This window comes from Podarcis melisellensis (assembly GCF_964234715.1).
Source record: "Podarcis melisellensis genome assembly, chromosome: 8".
In the NCBI taxonomy this organism is placed as follows: Eukaryota; Metazoa; Chordata; class Lepidosauria; order Squamata; family Lacertidae; genus Podarcis; species Podarcis melisellensis.
Genome location: NC_138540.1, coordinates 74,335,950 through 74,363,763, shown reverse-complemented (window position 1 = coordinate 74,363,763; position 27,814 = coordinate 74,335,950). Strand labels below are relative to the sequence as shown.

Sequence of the window (27,814 nt, the reverse complement as noted above, 5' to 3'; positions counted from 1 at the left end):
TTATCTGGTTTACCTGGAGGACTTGGCAAGGCCTTATTTCATCCCTGACTCATATTGACAGGTCGCTGGCATAGTTGTGTCTAATCCTCCTTTTATCCCTTTGGGCATTTATAGAGGGAGGAAAATTATCCAAGAATTCCTCTATATTAGCTATTTTGGTGAAAATTTCATTCAGTCTTTGAAGAACTAAGACCACAGTTTCTGCCAACATCATGCAAATCTCTTGGTAAGGGTATAAATCTGGAATCTTCTGGAAACAACTTCCTCTATTGTCTTGTTCTAAAGACATGGGTGGGTCAGCATTTGGGACAGGGGGAATCCCTCCAACTCCTGTTTTCTGGGTAAGATCATCTCCTTCCCTCCTTGAAAGAGGGGAGGGGGTCCGGATCATCTCCTTCCTTCTTAGAATGGGGGAAGGTTCCCCCAGCACAGTTTGCTCTGTTTCTGAGCTAGGAATGAAGGTGTTTGCTTTCCGCCTCTTCTCTGCGTTGGCGGAATTGTGAGTCCCGATTATGCTATTTTGGCTCTTAATGCCTCATTTTTTTCCTTCTAGCAGGCATTCCAGATAATTAGAAGCATTCTATCAGGTCAAGGCCAGGTCTTATGTTCAATGGATGAAAACTGTGCGTTAGTCGCAAAGGCTGCAATCTATCTTCTTTAGTGTTCCTTGTTACACTAAATCGAGTTGAGCCATAAAACAATAGGTAATAAAACAATAAAACAATAAACCAGTAGGCTAAAAGCAAAGAAAACAAAATGACAACTCAAAATATAAACATAGGGTCTGAAAATGGCTAAAACCTAATTAAAAGCTTAATTGAGGGCAGGAGGTCCTGGCTAGGCTGCTACCTCCGTCGCCATTTTGGCTGTATACCCACCCTGCAATCAGCTCTCACCTGTGGCTCCTAGTCAGCATGTGGCAATGGCCACTTCCCAGGAATGACTTTGACTGGCTGGCGTGAAGGCAGCCAATGGGTCTCAGACCCTCGGTGAGCTAGGGACTTCCCCTGTGTGCAAAGAGAGGCTCTGGTGGATTGTGCAGATGAGATCAATAGTGGGTCCAATGATCAAGAGGGTGGTTTCTGCACATGCTGAAGATGGAAGTGAGGGGCAGATGAGGCTCATCAACCTGGGAAGACATCTGTAGCATAGGTGGCAACTCCCTGGGTGCTCAAGCACCCACAAAATTCCCCATGAAGGGGCCGGGCACCCACAAATTTCGGTGCCAGGGCCATGCACGCTGCATGGCACCCTCAGCCCCAGGCACCCTCAGTTGTAGGGCCAAGTTGGCACTCCTGATCTGTAGGACATCTAGGAGAAGGAAGGAAACCTCTGCTGCTTTGTGGGATATCTACAGGAGAAGAAAAGGCTAGGGAGTAAACCCTACACAAATCCAGTGTGGAGTCCCTAAAATGGTTGGATGACACCTTATACGTCTCCTTCCAGCAACTTCTGCAGCTAAGCTGGTACTCTGCTTTCCTTTGGACCACACCAGCAAGGCCAAGAGCACAGTCTTCTCACCTGAGCACCCCAGGACCTCCATAAACACTGCTCAGGCTTGCACCCTGGGGAGGTCACTTCAATGCTGCTAACGCAGTGGTTTGACTTCGCTCCCGGAGGCACACTCAATTCTCACACTCACACTCAACAACAGTACTCAGAGCTGAAGACAGAGAAGTTCTTACCTGGCACATCCATCCCAAATGAACGGCAACCATCTTTGGAATTACAACCTACCCACAGGCCATTGTTGGAAATACTGTTTTGCAACCAGTAATCTGAGCCCAGGGCAATGAGGAGGAACAGGAGGCTGATGAAAGCGCAAGCCACAGTGCTAAACTGCAGGATATTCATTGCGAGAATGCTCAGCTATGTAACAGAGGCAAGAAATAGGGATGATGAACCTGCGGAAAGGAGATATTCATGTTATTTTTCATCAGTTGCATTCCCTCCAACCTTCCTCAGATGAAAATAGGGACATCTCTCTCTCTCATTTTTATTAAATTTTCTGTTTTACAATTTAAAGTACTAATGTTTACATCCTTAAGATATCAGTGACTTCTTCTCTTCCCTTCTTCTCTTCCCATGGTTCGTTTTACATATCATCAATCCCTGCATATTTTACAGAGACTATACCATTCAGTATTCCATTATTACATCCATCATAACTTATTTACACTGCTGAATTTATCTAAATGCTGCCAGCGTTTTCAGCTGTACACAGTTATTTCCCATATATTCAATAAACATTTTCCAATCTTCTCTGAACGTATGCTCTTCTTGTTCTCTTATTTTATATGGAAAAGAAGAACATTTGTCGCTAACCTCAAATGACCCTCCTAGACCCTTCATTTGTTGTCCATCTCCCAAGCATTTTCTATCAGAAGAGGGGGCAAGTGTAGGGCTGACATATTTCAAAAAGTGAAAATCCAGAGCTGCTTTTTGTTGTTGTTGTTTTGGCAAAGTTGCTGAACTTTTTAGGCAAAATCTCAAAAATAAATATTTTTTTGAGCTATTCACATGGGAAATCGCCAAAATCCTGACGTCCGACATTGGTTGCCATACGACAGGATTTTCCTGGACATTTCCTGCCAAGACGCTGCTTCCGACTACTGTAGTATTCCAGCTATGTTGTTGTTGTTGTTGTTGTTGTTATTTTTTTTAATTATTATTATTATTATTATTATTATTATTATTATTATTATTATCCGGGAAATTCCTGACATTTGGCAACCCTAGGCAAATGCCACCTCCATCACAACCAACAGGACATAGAGCACATGCCCTTCACTGCCCTGAGAAAAATCCCTTAATCCCATTTTTTATCCTGTTTTGTTCTTTGGTAGATTTACAAAAAGGAGGAGGAGGAGGAGAGTTTGGACTTGATATCCCGTCTTTAACTCACTTTAAGGAGTCTCAAAGCAGCTAACATTCTCCTTTCCCTTCCTCCCCCACAACAAACACTCTGTGAGGTGAGTGGGGCTGAGAGACTTCAGAGAAGTGTGACTGGCCCAAGGTCACCCAGCAGCTGCATGTGGAGGAGCGGAGACGCGAACCCGGTTCACCAGATTATGAGTCCACCGCTATTAACCACTATACCTCTTTCTCCCTGCCCATCGTGGCCCTGTCCTCTGGCTGCCCCTCAGAGCTGGTGGGTCACATGGGGCAGGGCCTTGGTGGTGGCAGCCTCTGATCCTTCTCGGCCGCTCTCCAGCAGCCGCTAGGAACTGCCCAAGGGGAAGAGGCCAGCAGTCATGGCCATGGAAAGGCAACAGGGTACTTTCCTTGCAGCTGCTATAGCCACAGCCACTGCTCGGGACAAGCACTGGCTCACCTTGCAGTAGTAGTAGTAGTAGTAGTAGTAGTAGTAATAATAATAATAATAATAATAATAATAATAATAATAATAATAATAATATTTATACCCCGCCCATCCAGCTGGGTTTCCCCAGCTACTCTGGGCAGCTCCCAACAGATTAAAAACACAGAATAAAACATCAGTCATTTAAAACTTCCCTAAACAGGGCTGCCTTCAGATGTCTTCTAAAAGTCAGATGGTTGTTTATTTCCTTGACATCTGATGGGAGGGCATTGCACAGGGTGGGCGCCACTACCAAGAAGGCCCTGTGCCTGGTTCCCTGTAACCTCGCTTCTCACAGGGAGGGAACTGCCAGAAGGCCCTTGGAGCTGGACCTCAGTGCCCGGACTGAACGATGGGGTGGAAACTGCACTGGCAGGGGAAATAGGGACGTTCCAGGAAGAAACAAGCGGCAGGGGTGGCTTTCGTGATTCCAGGACTGTCCCTGGAAAATCAGGGCACTTGGAGGGCATGCAGTTGTAGACTATGTTTAGATTTTTATTTTAAAAGGTCTACAGCAGATTGCGCTGTTGTGAACAGAAGATGTTCGCAAACTCAGCAGACTGTGACAGGAATTTAGCATTTCTATACTGCAGGTCCTCAGGGTGCTTTGCAAGTAAAAAAACCTGTTCCCTCCTTCCCTGTCCTGGTCTCACAAGGGATATCTTACGCAGGAGGGGTAGTGGCCCCCAAGTTTTACTTTCCCTGAACCACCTGAAAATCACGGAGAAACTCAGACCCTCCAAGTGTCCCTATTTTCCAGGGATGTCCCTGATTTAGAGAAGCCATCCTGGCTTTTGATTTGATCCTGGAATATCCAGCTTTTCCATAGAATGCCCCTGTTTTCAATGGAGAAATGTTGGAGGGTATGGAGTTATCCACCCCCTGAGTTGTCTGAAGGCAATTCTGTATAGGGAGGTTATTAAAAATGTTTTATTATGTTTTTATATATGTTGGAGGCTGCCCAGAGTGCTGGGGCAGCCCAATAAGATGTGTATTACTATTAATAGTTAAATTATCATTATGGAATGGGACGCCCCTATTTTCATTGGAGAAATGTTGGAGGGTGTAGAACAGGCATCCCCAAGCTGCGGTCCTCCAGATGTTTTGGCCTACAACTCCCATGATCCCTAGCTAACAGGACCAGTGGTCAGGGATGATGGGAATTGTAGTCCAAGACATCTGGAGGGCTGAAGGTGGGGGGATGCCTGGTGTAGAATCTTGGCGGCACTTGGTGGAACCTAATGATTTCTCTGCCTGTTTAGCAATTGCAATGTGCTCTGCTTGTGGTTGTGGCTGATGTTTATCTTTTTTAAAAAATGGAATTCCAATTTTGATACAATAAAATATAACCCTTCACAGAGCTATAACCCCAGAGTACTAAACTGTCAATCGCTCTTCCCATGGAATTCTGGGAATCGTAGCTCTGTCAGGGAAAGGGAGTTGCCAGAAAGCTCTCAGCACCCTTTACAATTCCTGGGATTCTTTGGGTGAGGTCATGACTGTTTAAAGTGGTATAATAGTGATTTTAATGTATGGTGCCCGTGTGCCTAGGTCTACCAGATCAAATAATCAGATTGACAGATTGAAGCAGCCTGGGTTGAATTTAAAAGGTGTCCTCAATTAACTAAGCAACAGGGTTGTTGTTGTTGCTTTTAAAAAATATAAGCTCGCTTTTACACAACTTCCCACAACTGTTGGAAGTGGCATATGCCCATTTAAAAGTGTCATTCATAATATAGGATATGCCTCTTCAAAGCAATTACTATTACTATATGTGAAATGAAGAATCTAGAAATAAAATATGCTTTCCTTCAGAGCTACTGCTAATTGATATGCAGATTGATGTGCATATAACCAACCAACCATTCAATTATATTATATATATGCAAACTAATACCCTATTTCCACTGCATTCCAGTTTCACATGCACTTAGAGATCCATTCTTCCCTGTTTAGTGTTGTAACAAAAAAGCATCAAAATTCCGCATCAGAATTGTATGCACTTTGCCCTAAAGTACACATTTCTATATCCGTCCTCTCCCATAACCAAATATACATTTTGTATGCATTTCAGCACATTTGAGACATGCCTATCTGAACTGGAATTGCTCCACAAAATCCAAGGATAGCTCTAATCCACTTGACACCCGTGTTCCAATCTGCATATAAGTCCAGGACTAGTTAACTTTAAAATGTGGACCGAACATCTCAACAAAATAAGCATCATAGAAATTAGAACTAAGAAGTTGACTCTCTCTGTGTGTTTAGTATTTCACTGCATGAAACTAGTGCAAAGCAATAGATTTAAGCCCCTCTCACTGGTTCCATTTAAGTAGTATCCAAATTAGCTAACCAGTTTTGGTGGGGGGGATTCCCTTTCCCTCCCGCATAAATCTAGAGATGTTTCATCTCACCTGGCTCAGAATCGGCTCTTCTTTTCTTCAGGTGAAGTCAGCACTCTGGAACAAGTGCAAGGCATGCTCTGACTCCACCACCCATGGGATTTGTATTTTAACAGGGATGGGCAGGATCAGCTCCTCCTCTTCAAGGGCACAGCCCTTCTGTGAAAGGCCCCCATCTCATTTGCTTCCTTCTTGTATCTAATTTTTATTAAATTTTGTGTTTTACAGTTTAAAATACTCATTAAAATACCAGTGGCTTCCCTTCTTCTCTTTCCTTGGTTCATTTTACATATCACAATATCCCTGTATCTTTTACAAAAACTGTACTATACAGTATTCCACTATTGCATCCATCAAAGCTTATTTACACGGTTGAATTAATTTTAATGCTGCCAGTGTTTTCAGCTGTACACAATTATTTCCCATATATTCGACAAACGTTTTCCAGTCTTCTCTAAACGTATGTTCTTCTTGTTCTCTTATTCTATCTGTTAAGTCTGAAAGCTGCACATATTCTGTCATCTTGAGTTGCCATTCTTCTTTGGTTGGGACCTCTTTCCTTTTCCCATTTTTGGGCTAACAAAACCCAGGCCGCGGTAGTAGCATACATAAATAACCTTTTTTTGACACCTGGGAATTTCAGTCTGAATTATCCCCAACAGAAAGGACTCTGATTTTTTGGGGAAAGTACTTTTAAACATTTTTTTTCCAGTTCATTATGGATCATTTCCCAATACTCTTTTACCCTTTTAAAAGTCCATGTTGATTCGCTTCATTTCTTCTCTGAATGGTTGAGCTGGCTTGTACAGAGGATCAGTACACTTTTTGCTCAGGTGTGAGGATCATTTCAGACTCCCCACCTGTTCTATGGACGCATCCTCCCATAGCTTTAATAGCAGCTGCTACATCTGCAGACATCTGCAGCTGTAGCCGGGGGTGCCAACTTGAGTAAAATATTGAGGGGGGGGAGCAGGCAAGCCCCACCCCACATAATCGATTGCATGACGCATGCACACACACCATTTGAATGGCAATGGCCATCAACTTTGGGGGCTCCCAACCATCTCAAATGATTTACTGGGGGACCAAAGACCCCACAGCCCCTAGGAGTTGGCTTCCAGGGCTGCAGCTGAAGATCAAACCACTACAAAATACACAGGAGGAAGACAGGGTATTAATGATTCTCCCCCTCTCCTCCACCAGGTATAATTGCACACTGAGGGTCAGGAAGTGGAAGCAGTGGACCAGATGGGGATGCCTCGTGGTCCATGTTTGGCCCACAAGCTTGAGGCTCCCCAGCCTGCTCAGGTGTGTTCCTCATCGTAGCCTCTTTTCTATGTTCAGATGAGTCAGGATGAGCCAATGATCAGAGAAGCCTCTCACACCTCTACTACCACCTGATTGCTAAATTGTTGTTTTTGCCAAAGTAATGAGGCTCTTCACTGCAGATGGTGACAGCAGCCACGAAATTAAAAGACGCCTGCTTCTTGGGAGAAAGGCAATGACAAACCTAGACAGCATCTTAAAAAGCAGAGACATCAACAAAGGTCCGTATAGTTAAAGCTATGGTTTTCCCAGTAGTGATGTATGGAAGTGAGAGCTGGGCCATAAAGAAGGCTGATCGCCGAAGAATTGATGCTTTTGAATTATGGTGCTGGAGGAGAGTCTTCAGAGTCCCATGGACTGCAAGAATATCAAACCTCTCCATTCTGAAGGAAATCAGCCCTGAGTGCTCACTGGAAGGACAGATCCTGAAGCTGAGGCTCCAGTACTTTGGTCACCTCATGAGAAGAGAAGACTCCCTGGAAAAGACCCTGATGTTGGGAAAGATGGAGGGCACAAGGAGAAGGGGACGACAGAGGACAAGATGGTTGGATAGTGTTCTCGAAGCTACCAGCATGAGTTTGACCAAACTGCAGGAAGCAGTGGAAGACAGAAGTGCCTGGCGTGCTCTGGCCCATGGGGTCACGAAGAGTCGGACACGACTAAACAACAACAATGAGGCTCTGCTTATGGCGTCCCCTCCAAGTGCCCCTCAGTCTCGTAACATTAGGGAGGGGAGTCCTGGGACAAATTTTATACTATGTTTATAGGAACCTGTACTGAAGTTATTTATATCACAATGTTATTTTATTTTTATTAAGGCATTTCTTTAGGACTTAATCATGCTCATTTGTAAGCCGTGTGCTTTAAGAAAACCAAAAACCTACAGGAAACAGGAAAATCAAACAATACAATATACATCATACACGAACCACTACCTTGAAATGCCTGCTGGAACAAGAAAGCTTTAGTCATGCATCTCAAGTGCAGGGAGGAGGTTGCTTTTGTCATCTTGGTTTGGAGGGAGTCCCACTACAATGAATGCACGGCTTATAGAAGTTATGCTGAGCGTGAGTTATGGAGACACTCCCTTTGACAAATCTGCATTCACAGTCACCACACAATGGGTCAATATCTTCAGAGAGCTGTCCTGGTCCATCAATACCACTTCAGACTTCATGAGAATATGCAAAATTTAAATATATAGTCATAACTTGGAAGTTGAACAGAATCCGTTCCGGAAGTCCATTCGACTTCCAAAACGTTCGGAAACCAAAGCGTGGCTTCTGATCAGAAGCTGTGGAAGCCACGTTGGATGTCCAGCTTTCCAAAAATAGTTCGCAAACTGGAACACTCACTTCCAGGTTTGTGGCGTTCGGGAGCCAAAACATTCGAGAACTAAGCTGTTCCAAAACCAAGGTATGACTGTATATGTATTTGTCCCTGTTTTGTGTCTGTAAATGTTGAATAAGAGCAGCCATTTTATTGCCGATCACTCAGTTATGCAAAGTCCCTTCAATAGCATCTCCTCAAACTCTGAAAGTATCTTTTCACACAGCGAAAGATACAGCATTTCATTAAAAAACAACCCCTCTCCATACAAAATTGTTAATGTCAATGTGGCCTGTTTGTTTTTCCAGATAGTTTTATGTTTCACTGGTGTTAAATTTAGAAAGCTCACTCAGGATGCCTCCAGATTCTCAGTTTTGCAGGAGAGGTTAAAGGACATGCTGTAACTTTATGTTTGCACAAATAAAGTAGATTAAAGTGCTCTGTCGCCCTGGCACAACAAATCCACTTTTCAGAATGAAACAGAACGTGCCATTCAATTCTAGTCCTATTCATTCGTTTCAATGGGTCTACTCTGAGCAGGATTTAGTTGGCTAGAATTTAGACTATTTGTGGTTAGACAGGTGATGGGGGTGGATTGACAAGTAGTTTGTATGTGTATTTGTGAAGAAATAATGAGAAGTCAAGTAAACACCTGACAAGCAGATCAGGATGAAGACAGGATGAGTGATATTTGTATAACTGCTCCACAACAAATCAGAATGGATGCTCAATAAAGACTGGACATAGTCTAAACTCCTCCTAACCTTTTTATTTTTTGCAAACATAACAGGATGAATAAACAGGTTGTCCGTCACATTCAGGTCTGATTAAAATGCCAGAAATGAATTCAGGAAGAACTTGCATGTGAGATGATAGAAAGAACAGTTTTGTTGCACCTGCTGAGTTTTCAAGGATGTCTGCTGGGTACAGAACTTGGTCTCCTGATTCTACAGGCAATTCCCCACTTATGCAGGGGTGATGTTCTGAGGCACCATTGCGCTGAAGTGAAATCATGTATATGGGAACACCATTGGAAAAGCCTGCAAACACTCTCTAAACCTCTGGAAAGCCTTGAAAGCCCCTTTAAAGTCCTCCACAATCGCACTCTCCAAACATCCTTTCTCAAACTCAAATTCTCCACAGGACTCAAGGTTCAGTGCAAAGGCTCCTGGGATTGGGAGACACTGTTTTCGCAACGTTTTTGTCATTTCCATGCTCTTTTAGGGCCATTCCCCCCACCTTCCATGCCACTTCTGGGTTCACGGTGATGCGTGCATGCACAGTCATGTATGCCTTGAACGTGCGTAAATGGAAGGTCGCCTGTAAATCCAAAGGCATATTTCTGTCTTTGTAATGAGGTTGCCTTTTTTGGCTTGGGAATCTGTGTGCTTGTATTAAAAATATTCTCTATTAAAACCACAAGCTGTGAGACAAACAGAAGAATAACAATAGCCAATTGCACATGCAAACTATACAGAATTTGAAGGCCAAAACTCAAAACAATGTAATCCATAGATAATTCCTTTCTGTTTGATTCATACAAGATACCTGTCTTTCTCGTTCCTCACTTTAACTGAATGATTAATAATATTGCTTAGAATCATTCTTAACTCGTAATACTAGCATGTGTTAGGCCAATACTATACTGTAAATATTTTGTAACCTCTAAAAAGAAATGTTTTAAAATGGTTACAGTTTAGGGGAATGAAAAGGTTTCTTTCAGAACTGGGTGTAGCCTATCTGTTGCTCTACGGATGTTGGTGAACTCCAGCTGCAATCAGCCCCAGCTAACCTGTTCAATGGCCCTATGGACAAATATGATGGGAGTTGTAACTAGGGTTGCCATATGTCCAGTTTTTCCAGGATATATCTGGTATTTAACGGGTGAAAACATCATCTGGGGGGATTTATTTTTTTTTTGCCAAAATGTCCAGGGTTTTTGGGTTTTAGACAAAGCACATGTGTGCTAGGGAACTGCCTTCCGGGGGGGGGGGGCACGTCGCCTCATCCGAAACCTATGGAGGCTAGGGCCTAAAGCACGCTCCCGAGCAGTAACCCCTCGGGGAGCGCCTAGGGATGTGCATCTCGGGGGCTCCCCCTGTTGGTGCTTAACCCTTCCCGGTTATACCAGTTAGTCTGATAGGGCCAATGCCTAAAGCCAATACCGCTCTTCCCTGTAATCAATAAAGTTGTGGCCATTTTTCGCCCATTAACCTAAATTCTGGTGTCCTGTGTCTTTATTTATTCCATCTGTGGGAGGGGGCGGGAATCGCCACACAATTTGTTATTCCTTAACGCTATTGCTATTGTTATCAGCTTCATCATGAAAGTATAGTCATTTCATCCAGGCTCAACTTGTCCCAGTGCAGACGGTGTCTGTGTCTGTAACATCAACATAGCTCATTTGAAAATGCAGCACAATCTTTTCCTCATTATGTTCAAGCGGCATTCATATGGAAAGCCAGCCCACCTATCAGGAGAGAAAAAGGGCTGATGAGGGCATAGCCAGCGGGGAATAAAACTGAGATACCCAGATCATTGATCCCAGCATGACCTTCCTTTCTCATCAGGGAAATCATGGCCTGATCCTCAAAGCCCTGCCATTCTAACAGGCCCAGTTCCCTCCCACAGAACTACATTGTTTGTGCATTTTGAGACTTCTACAAGGGACTCCTCTTGCTACGCTCCATCTGTTTTCATAGGTTTTGAAATAGATGTATTGTGGGATAATGCAAAATCAATCTGCAAAGAGCATTTACTTCTGGAATAAAACCCATTTATCAAGAAGTGCTTTTCAGGACCAAAAAATATATCTAGATTCTCTGTGAATAAAACAAGTGCTCTGTCTCCATTCATTCTAGAATATAATATCTTTTGTACTCAGCCAGTCCCTGGGAGAGTTTGTAAGGAATAAGGCTAGTGAATTACAAATTGCAGAAGTTTGGCACAAATGCATTTCCATATTTCGGAAATCCTCCAGACACACTTAAGTCAAACTTGTTTTAGATGTTTTTCCTGCCCTTCGAGCTGAATCTGGGGAAACCTGATTCCTTCAGAGTGTTGGTATGAAGGGAGAATGACATTTCTGAATGCTTTTCAAGGCCAACAAAATCAAGAAGTAATCCATGCTTGCAGTAGAGAAGCACACCCAGGGGATTGGTTCACGTTCCACCCTCTACCTCTTTTGCTGATAGTGGTATTCTGCGTACAGCATGTCACAGCAGGAAACTGATCAATATATGAGCCTCTGTCCGCGGCCAAAGTGGCCTGCTGCCAGGGACACGACCACATGATGCCAAGTGTGTAGCTCAGCCCCAGACTGTTCCGTAATGAAAGAATGCAGCTGCCAACTCCGAAAGCGACTGCGAAAGCAAAACTTTAAATAAAGACGCACATTTTCAGCATTTCCCATTTGACACATACTCACCAGTTATAAGAGAGGAAAGGAGGCCCAGCCCAAGCCAAAAGAAAAGCCGTAAGAGGCTTTTCCTCTTGTCTCGCCTGTGTAGACGGCCATGGCAATCATGACGCAAAGAGCTATTAAGAAAAAATACTTTAAGATATAAAGTTGCTTGTACATTAAATATTCCAGATGGCTACAGGGCTGGGGTCAAGGATCAAGTGGAACTGATTGTATTTAAGTGTTGCTGTTGTAAACTATTTTTTCAATTTATAATTGTTTTTTTTTAAAAAAAATGTTTTCACATTTTATTTATTTATAATGTCTGATGTCTTACCGTGTTGTCATTTGTTGGAAGCCACCCAGAGTAACAACCCAGTCAGATGGACAGTCCGTAAATATATAACTTATTATAGTAGTTGTAGAAGTAGTAGACTATATTTATTTTTTTTAAAAAAATGGGTTCATATTTTATTTATTTTTTTATAACAATACTTATATGCTCCTGTATCCTAAAGATATGTTATAGAGGGTGACTGGAACAGCAAAAGGTACAGAGCTAGCTCACTAGTTCCTGCTGCCCTCTCTTGGATGTTTGCTCATCTAGAGCAACCTCCAACTTTGATCTGTCTTCAGTCTCCCACCATCATTCCCCTGGCTCTGAGCCTTCCTCCTCTGAGGCTTCCCTAGAGGGCTTTCTGGCTGGTACCTCCCACCGCTCCTCTTCGTCCAGCCAGTGCCTGGCATCTAATGGCAGAGTTACCAGCCACTGCCAACGGCAGACCCTCCAAGTGCCCCTATTTTCCAGGGACAGTCCTGGATTTACAGAAACCATCCCGGTTTCTGATTTTATCCCAGAATGTCCAGCATTTCCTTAGGACGTCCCTATTTTCATTGGAGAAATGTTGGAGGGTATGGAGTTATGTGACACGCCCCACCCCAAACCAAGGAGATAAATAAATATACAACCTAAGGTGATTTGGACATTTAAGCTGGCACCCCCTGCTATTCTATCGTATGCAACAAATAATTTTTAGGAGACGTGATCGTGGTTTATTGTATCTGCAGTCCCCGATGTTTTTATGGTTATTATTGCTTTTCTTTTTGTTCCCTTTGTGAATGATGCCATGGCCTTCGGCTAGAGCAATAAAGCTTATGATGAAAAACTATACAACCTTTAGAAGACATCTGAAGGCAACCCTGTTCCATGTTGGAGGGTATGCAATGGAATGATGCGTGCATTACACTGTCAGCACCAAACTCCCACTTCTGTTCACCAAACATGCAAGTGGGTGGGAGGCACAATGGTAAGGCCAGCAGAAATCTGCTGAACAGGGTGCTTCCAAGGCAAGGGGGAAGCAGGACTGAAGCAGTCCCACCACTAGCATGCCGTCACATTGAGCTTGATCTGAACCTGACTGAAGCACCAGCAAGGAATTGGGCCGGATCATCCTGCTTCCCCCACCCCCCGCCACCTGCAACATATCCATTGGATGTGTGGTGCATAGCTCCACCACTTGCAAAACCCTGGAGGTGGACAGAGGAGGATTCGATAGCACCTTTCATCATTGATTTCAGTGGCTCTGCTCAGAGTATAACTTCACTGGATTCAAGCAATAACATTTTGTGTGTAGATAATAATAGTAATGTAGATAATGGTTTTCCCAGTAGTGATGTATGGAAGTGAGAGCTGCACCATAAAGAAGGCTAATCGCCAAAGAATTGATGCTTTTGAATTATGGTGCTGGAGGAGAGTCTTGAGAGTCCCATGGACTGCAAGAAGATCAAACCTATCCATTCTGAATGAAATCAGCCCTGAGTGCTCACTGGAAGGACAGATCCTGACGCTGAGGCTCCAATACTTTGGCCACCTAATGAGAATAGAAGACTCCCTGGAAAAAGACCCTGATGTTGGGAAAGATGGAGGTCACAAGGAGAAGGGGACAACAGAGGACAAGATGGTTGGACAGTGTTGTCGAAGCTACCAGCATGAGTTTGATCAAACTGCGGGAGGCAGTGGAAGACAGGAGTGCCTGGCGTGCTCTGGTCCAGGGGGTCACAAAGAGTCGGACACGACTAAACGACTAAACAACAACAATGTAGATAATAGTTGTGATGCATCAGTTGTCTTTGCAGGGATGTTTGCAGGTCAGAAAACCATTGAAAAAGCATGCAAGCACTCTCTAAAACTCAGGAAACCCTTGAAAAACCCTTTTGGTAACCCAAAACTCCACCAAACTCCACCACAATTGCTCCCTCCAAATCTCCTTTCTCAAACTTGAACTCTCTGCAGGCCTCACATTTCAGTGCAAACAGCTCCTGGGATTGCAAGACAATGTTTTTGCACCGTTTTAGGGCTGTCCCCCCCTTCTGTGCCACGTCTGGGTTCACAGTGATGCGTGCATGCACAGTCGTGTATGCCTTGAACATGCGAAAATGGAAGGTTGCCTGTAAATCCAAAAACATATTTCTGTCTTTGTAATAAGGTTTCCTTTTAGGCTTGGGAATCTGTGTGCTTGCCTTGAAAATATTCTTTATTAAAATCACAAGCTGTGAGACAAACAGAAGAATAACAATAGCCAATTGCACATACAAACTATACAGAACTTGAAGGCCAAAACTCAAAACAATGCCATCCATAGATAATTTCGTTCTGCTTGATTCATACAAGATGCCTGTCTTTCTCATTCCTTACTTTAACCCAACCACTGAATGAATAATAATATTGCTTAGCATCATTCTTAATTTGTAATACAGTTATACCTCGGGTTGAAGTAGCTTCGGGATAAGTATTTTCGGGATGCACGTTACTTCCGGGGTTTGCAGCTCGCACATGCGCAGACAGTCAGAATGATGTCACATGCATGCTCAGAAGTGGCGAATCGTGACTCACGCACGCGCAGACGTGAGTTGCGTTCACTTCTGGATGCGAACGGGGCTCTGGAACGGATCCCGTTCACATCCAGAGGTACCACTGTACTAGCATGTGTTTAGCCAATACTATACTGTAAATATTTTGTAACCTCTAGAAAGAAATATTTTTAAGGGAATGAAAAGGGTTTCCTTCTGAATTGAGAGTAGCCTATCTGTTTGCTCTCCAGATGTTGGTGAACTCCAGCTCCATTAAGCCCTAGCTATCATGGTCAATGGCCAACAGACAATGGACAAGGATGATGGGAGATGTAACTAGGGTTGCCATACGTCCAGTTTTTCCGGGACATATCTGGTATTTAAAGAGTTAAAACACCGTCTGGGGGGATTTTTTTTTTAATTGCCAAAATATCCAGGGTTTTTTGGTTTTAGACAAAGCACACATGTGCTCGGGAACTGCCTTCCAAGCGCAAGCAGCATGCCTCAGAGCGGGAGGAGCGTCAGGGCTCCTTTGCGTGGTTCAGCTGGGGCACAGGAGAGCTCCCAATCCCCAGCTGAGCCAGCCCCAGTGCACCCTCTGCTCGCGAGCAAACCAGTGCCGGGCTGGGGACTCCTTTAACTGCTCAGCTGCAGGAAGCGGCAACCACACTCCCCACAGCCAGACAGTTTTACAGAGTCCCCAGCCCAGCACGTTAACTGCTCAGCTGAGCAGTTTCACAAAGCCTACCGTCCCCCTTATTATTATCATTATTTATCAATCATGATTTTTTTTATGTCCTCTTTTTTGGTTTAGAAGATTTGGCAGCCCTAATTTGTAACAAAACAACATTTGGAGCGCACTAAATTGGCCGGTTTCAGTATTCAGTTAACGGATTGCAATGTGCTGTGAATTTGTCATTCCCTAACACCATTGCTATCGTATAATGTGTCATCTTCATCATGAAAGTATAGTCATTTCCTCCAGGTCCAACTTGTTCCATTGTAGACTGTGTCTGTGACATCAACATAGCTCATCTGAAATCTTTTCCTCATTCTGTTGCAGCAGCATTCAGGCGGAAAGCTAGCCCACCTATCAGGAGAGAAAAAGGGCTGGTGAGGGCATAGCCAGCGGAGAATAAAACACTATCTGAGATATCCAGATCACTGATCCCAGCATGACCTTGCCTTCTCATCAGGGGAATCATGCCCTGATCCTCAAAGCCCTGCCACTCTAACAGGCCCAGTTCTCTCCCACAGAATACATTGTTCATTTTGAGACTTCTACAAGGGACTCTTCTTGCCAGGCATGCCTCCATCTGTTTTCATAAGTATTCAAATAGATGCATTGTGGGACAATGCTCATCTGCAATGAGCTTTTTTACTTCTCAGTTGTGGCGCCCGCCCTGTGGTACACCCTCCCATCAGAGGTCAAGGAAATAAACAACTATCTGACTTTTAGAAGATAACTGAAGGCAGCCCTGTTTAGGGAAGTTATTAATGTTGTGTTTTATTGTATTTTTAATATTTTGTTGGAAGCTGCCCAGAGTGGCTGGGGAAACACAGCCAGATGGGCAGGATTTAGTTAGTTAGTTAGTTAGTTAGTTAGTTAGTTAGTTAGTTATAAACCCATTTATCAAGAAATTATTTTCGGGATCAAAAAATAAATGCAGATTGTCTGTGAATGAAATAAATAGTCTGTCTCCATTCATTCTAGAATATAATATCATTTGTACTCAGCCAAAGCCTCTGGGAGCATTTGTAAGGAATAAGGCTAGCGAATTACAAGTTGCTGAAGTTTGGCACAAATGCATTTCCGTAGTCCGGAAATCCTGCCGAACCACTTAAGTCAAAATTGTTTTAGATGTTTTTCCTACCCTTCAAGCTGAATCTGGGGAAACCTGATTCTGTCAAAGTGTTGGAATAATAATAATAATAATATTTATTTTATATCCTGCCCTCCCCAGCTGAAGCCAGGCTCAGAGCGGCTAACAACAGTATGAAGGGAGAATGACATTTCTGAATGCTTTTCAAGGCCAAAAAACACATAGGTAATCCATGCTTGCAGTAAAGTTGCACACCCAGGGGATTGGTTCAAATTCCACCCTCTTCCTCTTTTGCTGATAGTGGAATTGTGTGCACAGCATGTCACACCAGGAAATTGATCAATATCTGAGCCTCCATCCGCAGCCAAAGTGGCACACTGCCAGGGGCACGACCACGTGATGATGCTAAATGTGTAGCTCAGCCCCAGACTGTTCTGTAATGAAATAAACAGCTACCAACTCCATGCGAAGGCAAACCTCTAAATAAAGATGCATATTTTCAGCATTTCCCATTTGACACATACTCACCAGTTATAAGGAAGAGAGGAAAGGAGGCCCAGCCCAAGCCAAAAGACCATCCATAATAGGCATTTCTTCTTGTCTCCCCTGTGTAGACGGACATGGCAATCATGACGCAAAGAGCTATTAAGAAAAAATACATTAAGATATAAAGTTGCTTGTACATTAAACATTCCAGGCTGACCCTGAAGCTGCAGCTTGTGAAATGCAGTGGCTGAAAGATGTGCCCTGGTTGCCAGATGGCTATGGGGATAGGGACAAAGGATCAAGTGGAACTGATTGTATTTAAGAGTTGTTGTTTTAAACTATTTTTTTTATTTATAATTGGGGTTTTTTAAATTGTTTTCACATTTTAGTTATTTATAATGTTTGTTGCCTTACAGTGTTGTCATTTGTTGGAAGCCACCCAGAGTGGCTGTAGCAACCCTGTCAGATGGGCAGCCGATAAATATATAACTTGGTAGTAGTAGTACAGTGGTACCTCAGGTACCTCAGGTTAATTTGTTCTGGAGGTCCGTACTTAACCTGAAACTGTCCTTAACTTGAAGTACCACTTTAGCTAATGGGGCCTCCTGCTGCTGCCGCACCGCTGCTGCACAATTTCTGTTCTCATCCCGAAGCAAAGGTCTTTACTCGAGGTAATATTTCTGGTTTAGCGGAGTCTGTAACCTGAAGCGTATGTAACCTGAGGTACCACTGTAGTAGTAGTAGAAGAAGAAGAAGAAGAAGAAGAAGAAGAAGAAGAAGAAGAAGAAGAAGAAGAAGAAGAAGAAGAAGTATACTATACAGTTGTATCTTGGAAGTCGAAAGGAATCCATTCCGGAACTCGTTTGAATTCCAAAAAGTTCTGAAACCAAAGCGTGGCTTCTGATTGGCTGCAGGGAGCTTCTACTTCCACCCTTGCAACATATCCATTGGATGTGCTTCCAGGGCAAGGAGAAAGTAGGGCTGAGCTGGCCCAGCATCCATCGGATCTGGAACCAGTCTCACTGCCCACATGCCATAGCGTTGGGCTTGAGCTAAACCTGACTGAAGCACCAGCCAGGAATTGGGCCTGATCATCCTGCTGCCCTCCCCTTCCCAGCTACATATCCATTGGAGATGTGGTAGGTGGCTCCACCACTCACAAAACCATGGAGGTGGAGAGAGGACTATTGGATAGGTCCTTCCATCATTGATTTAAGCGGGTCTGCTCAGAGTATAACTTCACTGGATCCATAATACCTGCAACAATGCTGGCTATGGCTGCGGTCTTGGCCTTGGAGAGGGAGCCAAATTGCACGCTAAAAAAGGTGCCACAAAGACCAATGCAAGAGATGGCTCCAGCGATCATCCCGAAGAACATGAAGGCTCGGGTAACATGGATGAAATCTTTCAGGAAGGAAGGAAGAGAAAGGAAGAAGGAGGTTAGATTCCCACAACAGCCATTTTGTCCTGGAACCCACTTCACTTTAATCAAAACATTAATTCCCCCCCCCCCAAAAAAAAGCATGGAGTAAATGTGTTATCCCTAGTCACACTGGATTTTCAGGGAGTTGGGAAACTGTCAACTCCCCCCCCCCATGCGCGCACAAGTTACGGTTGAATACTACACCACTAGTACTCCGAGCGGAAGACAAAAAAGCTTACCTCCCACATCCATCCCAAGTGAACCACAAGTATAAGTTGCCAGAACTTTAGCACAAGCTTTCCAGAGGCCAACGTTGCCCGAGGCATTTGCCAGCCAGTAGTCTGAGCCCAGGGCAATGAGGAGCAGCAGAAGGCTGATGAAAGCACAAACCACGGTGCCAATCTGCAGGGCCTGCATGGTGCGAATGGTCAGATCTGTGACTGCTCAGCGTAAGTCCGATGCCGAACCTGGGGAAGGGAGATAAGTTGCAGTTTATGTCTGGGTGTGCTTAAAATTTACATATCTGCCAAGAGGCCTACTGCAGATTGTGCTGTCGTGAAGATGTCCTCAGGCTGTACGTTTACTAATTCTCTGTTCCAGGTTCTCAGGGCGCAAGGTAAACAGAAAACAAACAAACTGTGCTGCCTTTCACCACCCTGTTGTCATAAGTGATCCCTCCTCCCAAAATAATTCCCACCTTGATCTTCTGAAAACTGCTGAGTGGACCACTTACTAATTTTACCTGCCTGTTGCTTAGCGCCTACAAAGCCGCCCTGACATCTGTTAACTCAGTCAGGCAACAAGCCTATCTCTCCGTACGTGCCTTAAAAAGAGAATATAAAGCCCTGATAACCTGTCAAAAGAACGTCTACAGCAGAAAATGCTGGTCAGAACTAATTATTTGTAGCAAATGTAATATGCTTTGCCATCTTGGTTTTTTCCACCTCCTTCAAAAGCTTGATGGATAATGGCTCCGGAGATGGCCCTAAAGCTGTGGCACTCCCTCCTGACAGGTGTGAGTCTTGCACCATCATTATATAGCTTTTGGTGAATGCTGAAGACACACCTCTTTACCCTGGTCTTTGACGCTGGAGATGTAAAAACCATTTTTAATTTTTTTTTTTTACAAAGTACATCAAAGTACACCATTTGCCTGCGATATAGCTGTAGCTGAACAAATACATTTGTGCACTGGATTATAATTATAATTATTTTTAGTTATTGAAAATACTGTATTTTTCCATTTACAAGAGCCCCCCTTGTATAAGAAACTCCTATTTTTTAAACCCAAATTTAAGAAATTCAGTTGTTTAGCCTCTTTGGGGGGTGGGGGGAAACACTTCCGCCAATCGCTCGCCCACCTGCCGGCCACTGCCAATCGCTTGCCACAGCCATTGCCGAATGCACACCTCACTGCATTCACCAATTGTCTGCCCGCTCACTGCCACCAGCAGCCCACCTGCCCACTTGCCACAGCCGCCAATTGCCTGCCCAGTTGCCACTGCCAATCCTTCTTGCTGCTACCATTAATCACACGTCCCCCCTGCATTCATTCTCCGTGTATAAGATGACACCCAATTTTTGCCTATTTAATTTTTTTTAGCAAAAAGCATTGCATGGCGAGTCTCCTCCCCCATGTGAAATGAAGACACTGGACACATTGTTTAAGGTTAATGGGCATAAAAAAGCCACAACTTTATTGATTACAGAATTGAAAGGTATTGGCTTTAGGCATTGGCTCCTATCGACTACCCGGCATGGAGACCGGGAAGGGTTGTCCACAAGCCATGGGGGTCCTGTTGAAGTACGCCAACTAGGATCCCACGGGTGTCACCACTCGGGGGTGTGCCGGAGGCCCTTACCTCCCTAGGTTTCGGACAAGGCAACGCCCCCCGGAGTCCTCTACCAGACTACCCCTTTCATTGGGGGGAGGTGATGGCGCTTCCTTCCCCCCTTTCATTTGCATAACAATAAACCCCTGCCAATGCCTAACCGCCAATACCGCGGAAGTTGTGACATTTGCTACGAGGTAGGCGAAAAAACCAAAAGGCTTGAAGTGCACCAAGTTGGAAAAATTCCTACCAGGCCCCTTGCGGCGAGCAACCGAAGTCCATAGCAAGGTCATAGCTAGCTAAGCCTAAGGGTGGGTGGGGTGGGAAAACCTCTCGGCTGGCCAGGTGGAAAGAGGGTGGTCCCCGGGCGTGCCTGGCCTTAAATAGGCTAGGCCCCACCTCCCCGGCCCGCTGATTGGCGGGCCGGGTCGGAGACACGCCCGGGGATTCCCTGTTCGCGCGGGGGCCAAAGTCAGCCCCCGCGCATGTGTGGGACGAATTAGCCCGCAACCCCCTCTCCTCCAAGTCGGAAATGGCTTTGTCTTATACACGGAGAAATATGGTATATGCCGCCATACAGCTGCAGGTCTCTGAATCCTTCTTATGAACTGTTGACACTCATTTGTAGCTCTGCATTCCAATATGTGGATAGTGATAAGGATCTTTGTGGGGTTTGTATGCCTCACTTCTATATCTTTTAAGATCTATCAGATTGATGGACACTTTGGCTAGAAAAATTATATGCCTGAGCTGAAGAATGGTGGCTAGCAGTGTCAATTGCGGGCAAACAACTGCTCTCCCCACCCTCCCCACACAACTCCATTTCCTCAAGCTGCAACCGCCCCAGAACTACTTCTGCTTTGTGCCTATTTGTGCCCCAGTTAGTAAGTTAATGGAATTGAAACAGAAGGGTTGGGTGGGAGAGGAGGAAGACATGAAGAGAACCAAACAAATTGCCATCCATTCACTCAGGAGTCATTTCTGTGAATGGTGTTTGGCTCAGGACAAATAACCGAATGGCATATATCTGCTCTCCTTCCCTCCCTCCCTTCTTCTCTCATCGTTCACCTTCATTGATTCGACCTCAGCCTTTGACAGAAAAGAAGACTTTTTATGGAGAAAACTGTAGACTAAGATGGACAGGTGCCTCTGCTGAGTTTAAATTAAGAACTTCAAGCTTCAAGTCAGAGTAGATAGAGAAGGCCAGTTGTCAGGGCCAATAGACTCAGCCAGAGCGGTTAGACAAGGTTGTTTGCCAGCTCCCATTGTAACTATCCAGCCTCCCAAAATTTCAACACCTCTTGTGACGGTTTGACCCCTTTCCGTTTGAACAGTACAAATTCCACAAATACTTTCCAGATCTCCTTAAAATCATTTCTCCTACATATTCCCCATTTTACCTTAATAGCACATGTTAATTTATCATTAGTAGCTATATCCCACACCTCTTTATACCATTCTTCTATTTTAGAAGAATGCCCCTTCCACTTCCTAGCTATAAAAACTCATACAGCTGTCTATAAATTTCTGAGCAAGCCCTTCATAGCTGCAAACCTTCCACCTTATCATAAATTGATAACAATGCTACCTCTGGAATTTCAGACAGCTTTAACCCAATTTTTTTTTTCAAATGTTCCTCTATTACCTGCATATTTTCCAATGGATTTTTGATTGTTAGCAAGGCGTCATGTGCAAATAAACTTATTTTCTCTTTTCCATTATTGCTTATTCCTTATATATTTCTAACTTCTCAAATTACATTGGCCAGAGTTTCAATGATCAATACAAATAAAATAGGGGAAAGGGGGCATCCTTGTCTTGTAGCTCGAACTAGTGTTCGTTCTGTTATACCATTGTTCATGATGACATATGCCTTGTTCCTCAAATATAATTGATTTATTAATCCCTTAAATTGTTTTCCAAATCCTAAGCTTTCTATAATCATTTTTAATGCCAACCATTCTACATAGTCAAATGCCTTACAAATATCCAGTGCTACTATACCAACTTTCAGTTTATTTCTTCTTATTATATCCTTTGCTGGGATTGCTGAGCTTCCAGGTCCTGCTGCTGCTCCTTCAGACCATTAACTATCCACTGGCCTTTTCTGAGTCTACCTCCCTTCAAGAGGAGAGATCACTGATGGCATTTCCTAACAAGAGTAGGTTAAGCATGGGTGAAGGCAACCAGGATAAGCCCCTCTTCCAGGCAACAGATTTGCTTACCGCACGTCAGATCTCCAGAGAGATGTTCCTGCACACCAAAAGCCTCCAGTTCACAGCTCAGTCCTTCTCTCTGCTTCTCCTTTGCTCTGTCTTCAAAGGTTACAACACACAAACAACTTGCAAAAAGGCCTTCAGCATTAGCAAGAGGAAATGCTGCAACCCATCTGGATTGCCACTGTGTTCCAGAAATGATCAAGAAGCCAACTGCCAACAGCAAGGCAAAAAGTGGGCAGAGCAACAAAGATTAACTTCTCTGAAGTCTTATCCTGTGTTGGGGAGACCACTCCATCCCAATCTCCCATAAGGCACCAATTCTCATATGGAAAATCCACTAGTCTATTCATACATTCTTTGTAAAGAGATAAGTGTGAATTTTGAAAGATGTTTTGGTTTTCATATTGCTACAGAAAGTGTGATTCAAATGCAGACTGAATCAAATCCCCACCCCTAGGGCTAACTTGGTTGTCTCAATCCCCATCTTTCCACTCTCTGGAGAAGTTGGACTTGTACCCTAGGAGTTGTGTTTTGTTAGGGGACATACTGGAGCTTATGCAATTTGTAGCTCACTTTACTTTGCATCTGTTCTTGTTCGTTTATTTCTTCAATTTATATCTCACCCTTCTTCCCAAAGGATTTGCTCCCAAAACTTTGCCCCCCCACCGACTTCGCGTTTGGCTGCTTTCCCATGGCACTGGACTCCAGCTGTGCAGGAATTCAGGGGTAATATGAGAGTAATTATCCCTGCCCCCCCCCCGGGTAGGGGGGGGGACTGGCCGTCACCTGCGGATCATCTGATAACTGCCGCTCACTACAGAATGTGGGGGCAGGGACGCTGGGTGCTGAGCACTGCAAAATGGAAGCTCTCCAGAGCCATCGCCATGAGCATCCCTGTTCTTTAAAAAATAATTAAATCTGAATTTACAAACAGGCGTGTTCTGGAAGAAGGAGACAAAAAAATACCTGCTAAGTAATTCAGTCACTGAGTGCCAAGCTTTGAACTGAGAAGGACTTTCAGCGTTTTCTACGGTTTATGTGAGGTGAGCGGCTGTTTCCTTTCTATACTTGCTATTTCACGATTTGAATTTGATTTGGATTTGATATCCCGCTTTATAACTACCCGAAGGAGTCTCAAAGCGGCTAACATTCTCCCTTCCCTTCCTCCCCTACAACAAACACTATGTGAGGTGAGTGAGGCTGAGAGACTTCAGAGAAGTGTGACTAGCCCAAGGTCACCCAGCAGCTGCATGTGGAGGAGCGGAGACGCGAACCCAGTTCACCAGATTACGAGTCTACCTCTCTTAACCACTACACCACGCTGGCTCTTTTGGCAATTTGGCAAGCCTCATTAAGAAAGATCTAATTAATCAAATGGAATGCAGGAGGAACTGTATAAAAACATGAGAATTTGATGCTTCATGGCGCGGTCATCTGTGGAGGGCTCTAATTAGAACTGGCAAAAACTAGATTGATATGCTTTCAGCTTGGGATGATAAAATGCCGAACTGTGGTCCAGTTAGCTGATGGATTACAACTGGGGTATATCTCACACAAAAACTGCATCTGCTTGTATGGATTTTCATCGTATATCAATTATTAAAGTGAAGGTGAATCTTTCGTCTTAGCGAGCTTTCCCTAGGGCTCAGAGAGAGCAAGCTTGGATTTTAAAGGAATCAAAAAATTATTAATTGTGGGATATATGCGATGGCATTGCTGTCTACAGAATATCTTTAATTGGACTCAGGGAACATCTGCTCGTTAAGAGACTCGAAAAATTACACTGAATTTCATTAAACAAAGGAAAGTTGGAAGACAGCCCAGAACTTTAGAGATAAGAGCTTGGAATGAAGAAGGAACTCTTCGAGGGAGTACAGTGCTGAAAATGACTGAAAACAACAACAATAAAATTCCTGTTGCATGTCAACATATTTATGGATTTGTTAAACACGATTGAAAGTCACATAACAGTGACTGTGATAACGATAAAGGGTTTGGAAGGGAATTTTGATTTTGGGAATAAACAACAGAGAAAAATGCTGGAACATGTGAGAAATGTAGATAATAGTTGTGCTGCATCTGATGTCTTTGCAGGGATGTTTGCAGGTGCAGAAAACAATTGAAAAAGTATGCAAGCACTCTCTAAACCTCAGGAAACCCTTGAAAAATCCTTTTGGTAACCCAAAACTCAACCAAACTCCACCACAATTGCTCCCTCCAAATCTCCTTTCTCAAACTCTAACTCTCTGCAGGCCTCAAACCTCAGTGCAAAAGGCTCCTGGGATTGCGAGACACCGTTTTCGCACCGTTTTTGTCATTTCCATGCTCTTTTAGGGCCGTTTCCCCCCTTTCCGTGCCACTTCTGGGTTCGCGGTGATGCATGCATGCACAGTCGTGTATGCCTTGAACATGTGTAAATGGAAGGTTGCCTGTAAATCCAAAAGCATATTTCTGTCTTTGTAATGAGGTTTCCTTTTAGGCTTGGGAATCTGTGTACTTGCCTTAAAAATAGTCTTTATTAAAACCACAAGCTATGAGACAAACACAGGAATCACAATAGTCATTTGCACATACACAATATTTAGAATTTGAAGGCCAAAACTCAAAACAAACAATGTCATCCATAGATAATTTCGTTCTGCTTGATTCATACAAGATACCCGTCTTTCTCATTCCTTACTTTAACCCAGCCACTGAATGAATAATAATATTGCTTAGCATCATTCTTAATTCGTAATACTAGCATGTGTTTAGCCAATACTGTACTGTAAATATTTTATAACCTCTAAAAAGAAATGTTTTTAGGGGAACAAAAAGGGTTTCTTTCTGAATTGGGAGTAGCCTATCTGTTGCCCTCCAGATATTGGTGAACTGCAGCTCCATTAAGCCCCAGCTAGCATGGTCAAAGGCCAATGGACAAGGTTGATGGGAGTTGTAACTAGGGTTGCCATACATCCAGTTTTTCCAGGACATATCTGGTATTTAAAGGGTGAAAACATCGTCCGGGGGGATTTTTTTTTAATTGCCAAAATGTGCAGGGTTTTTTGGTTTTAGACAAAGCACACGTGTGCTCGGGAACTGCCTTCCAGGAGCATGAACAGCTGTGCCCTGCAAGCGCAAGCAGCATGCCTCAGAGCGGGAGGAGCATCAGGGCTCCTTTGCTTGGTTCAGCTGGGGCACAGGAGAGCTCCCAATCCCCAGCTGAGCCAGCCCCAGTGCTCCTCCTTGCTCGCGTTGGCAAACCAGTGCCAGGCCGGGGACTCCTTTAAGTGCTCAGCTGTGGGAAGCGGTAACCACACTCCCCACAGCCAAACAGTTTTACAGAGCCCCCAGCCCAGCGCTATAACTGCTCAGCTGAGCAGTTTCACAAAGCCTACCGTCCCCCTTATTATTATCATTATTTATTAATCATGATTTTTTTATGTCCTCTTCTTTGGTTTAGAAGATTTGGCAGCCCTACTTTGTAACACAACAGCATTTGGAGGGCACTAAGTTGGCTGGTTTCAGTATTCAGTTAACGGATTGCAATGTGCTGTGAATTTGCCATTCCTTAACGCCATTGCTATTGTATAATGTGTCATCTTCATCATGAAAGTATAGTCATTTCCTCAAGGTCCAACTTGTTCCATTGTAGACTGTGTTTGTGACATCAACATAGCTCATCTGAAATTGTAGCACACTCTTTTCCTCATTCTGTTGCAGCAGGATTCACACGGAAAGCCAGCCCACCTATCAGGAGAGAAAAAGGGCTGGTGAGGGCATAGCCAGTGGGGAATAAATATATCCAGATCACTGATCCCAGCATGACCTTGCCTTCTCATCAGGGGAATCATGCCCTGATCCTCAAAGCCCTGCCATTCTAACAGGCCCAGTTCTCTCCCACAGAACATTTTGAGACTTCTACAAGGGACTCTTCTTGCCAGGGTTGCCTCCATCTGTTTTCATAAGTATTCAGATAGATGCATTGTGGGACAATGCTCATCTGCAATGAGCTTTTTTACTTGTAGGTTGTGGCACCAGCCCTGTGGAACGCCCTCCCATCAGAGGTCAAGGAAATAAACAACTATCTGACTTTTAGAAGATATCTGAAGGCAGCCCTGTTTAGGGAAGTTATTAATGTTGTGTTTTATTGTATTTTTAATATTTTGTTGGAAGCTGCCCAGAGTGGCTGGGGAAACACAGCCAGATGGGCAGGATTTAGTTAGTTAGTTAGTTAGTTAGTTAGTTAGTTAGTTAGTTAGTTATAAACCCATTTATCAAGAAATTATTTTCGGGATCAAAAAATAAATGCAGATTGTCTGTGAATGAAATAAATAGTCTGTCTCCATTCATTCTAGAATATAATATCATTTGTACTCAACCAAAGCCTCTGGGAGCATTTGTAAGGAATAAGGCTAGTGAAAACCTGAAGTTTGGCACAAATGCATTTCCATAGTCCAGAAATCCTACTGACACACTTAGATCAAGCTTAATTCAGATGTTTTTCCTGCCCTTCGAGCTGAATCTGGGGAAACCTGATTCCTTCAGAGTTTTGGTAAGAAGGGAGAAAGACATTTCTGAATGCTTTTCAAGGCCTAAAAACCCAGAAGTAATCCATGCTTGCAGTAGAGAAGCACACCCAGGGGATTGTGTCACGTTCCACCCTCTTCCTCTTTTGCTGATAGTGGAATTGTGTGCACAGCATGTCACACCAGGAAACTGATCAATATCTGAGCCTCCATCCGCAGCCAAAGTGGCACACTGCCAGGGGCACGACCACGTGATGATGCTAAATGTGTACCTCAGCCCCAGACTGTTCTGTAATGAAATAAACAGCTACCAACTCCATGCGAAGGCAAACCTCTAAATAAAGACGCACATTTTCAGCATTTCCCATTTGACACATACTCACCAGTTATAAGGAAGAGAGGAAAGGAGGCCCAGCCCAAGCCAAAAGACCATCCATAACTGAACTGTGTTCCCGCACACCCTGTGAAGGTGGCCATGGCAATCAGGACGCAACCAGCTATTAAGAAAAAATACATTAGGATATAAAGTTGCTTGTACATTAAATATTCCAGGCTGACCCTGAAGCTGCAGCTTGTGAAATGCAGTGGCTGAAAGATGCGCCCTGGTTGCCAGATGACTATGGGGATGGAGTCAGGGACCAAGTGGAACTTATTGTATTTAAGCATTGTTGTTTTAAACTATTTTTTATTTGTAATTTTTTCTTAAAAAATTGTTTTCACATTTTTGTTATTTATAATTTTTGATGTCTTATAGTGTTGTCATTTGTTGGAAGCCACCCAGAGTGGCTGTAGCAACCCAGTCAGTTGGGCAGCCTGACTGGGTAGTAGTACAGTACTAACTTAGTAGTAGTAGTA

General features: G+C 43.8%; 1 protein-coding gene across 4 annotated transcripts in view; it reads right to left on the bottom strand.

Moving 5' to 3' along the window:
• LOC309375326 (protein NKG7-like) overlaps positions 1 to 27,814 on the bottom strand; it is a 56,659-nt gene that overhangs the window by 8,806 nt on the left and 20,039 nt on the right. For 2 of the 4 annotated variants that reach the window (XM_081921020.1, XM_081921019.1), the window contains exons 4-5: positions 27,343 to 27,456; positions 24,929 to 26,180 (exon numbers count right to left, since the gene is read on the bottom strand). In XM_081921020.1, coding sequence (XP_081777146.1) covers positions 26,140 to 26,180; positions 27,343 to 27,456 — 155 coding nt within the window. In that variant the 3' untranslated portion in view covers positions 24,929 to 26,139. Of the gene's footprint in view, positions 1 to 1,685; positions 1,905 to 5,775; positions 15,759 to 17,019; positions 17,134 to 18,234; positions 18,382 to 18,639; positions 18,868 to 24,928; positions 26,181 to 27,342; positions 27,457 to 27,814 lie in introns of those variants that run through there. The other 2 variants (XM_081921021.1, XM_081921022.1) reach the window with 2 other exon arrangements.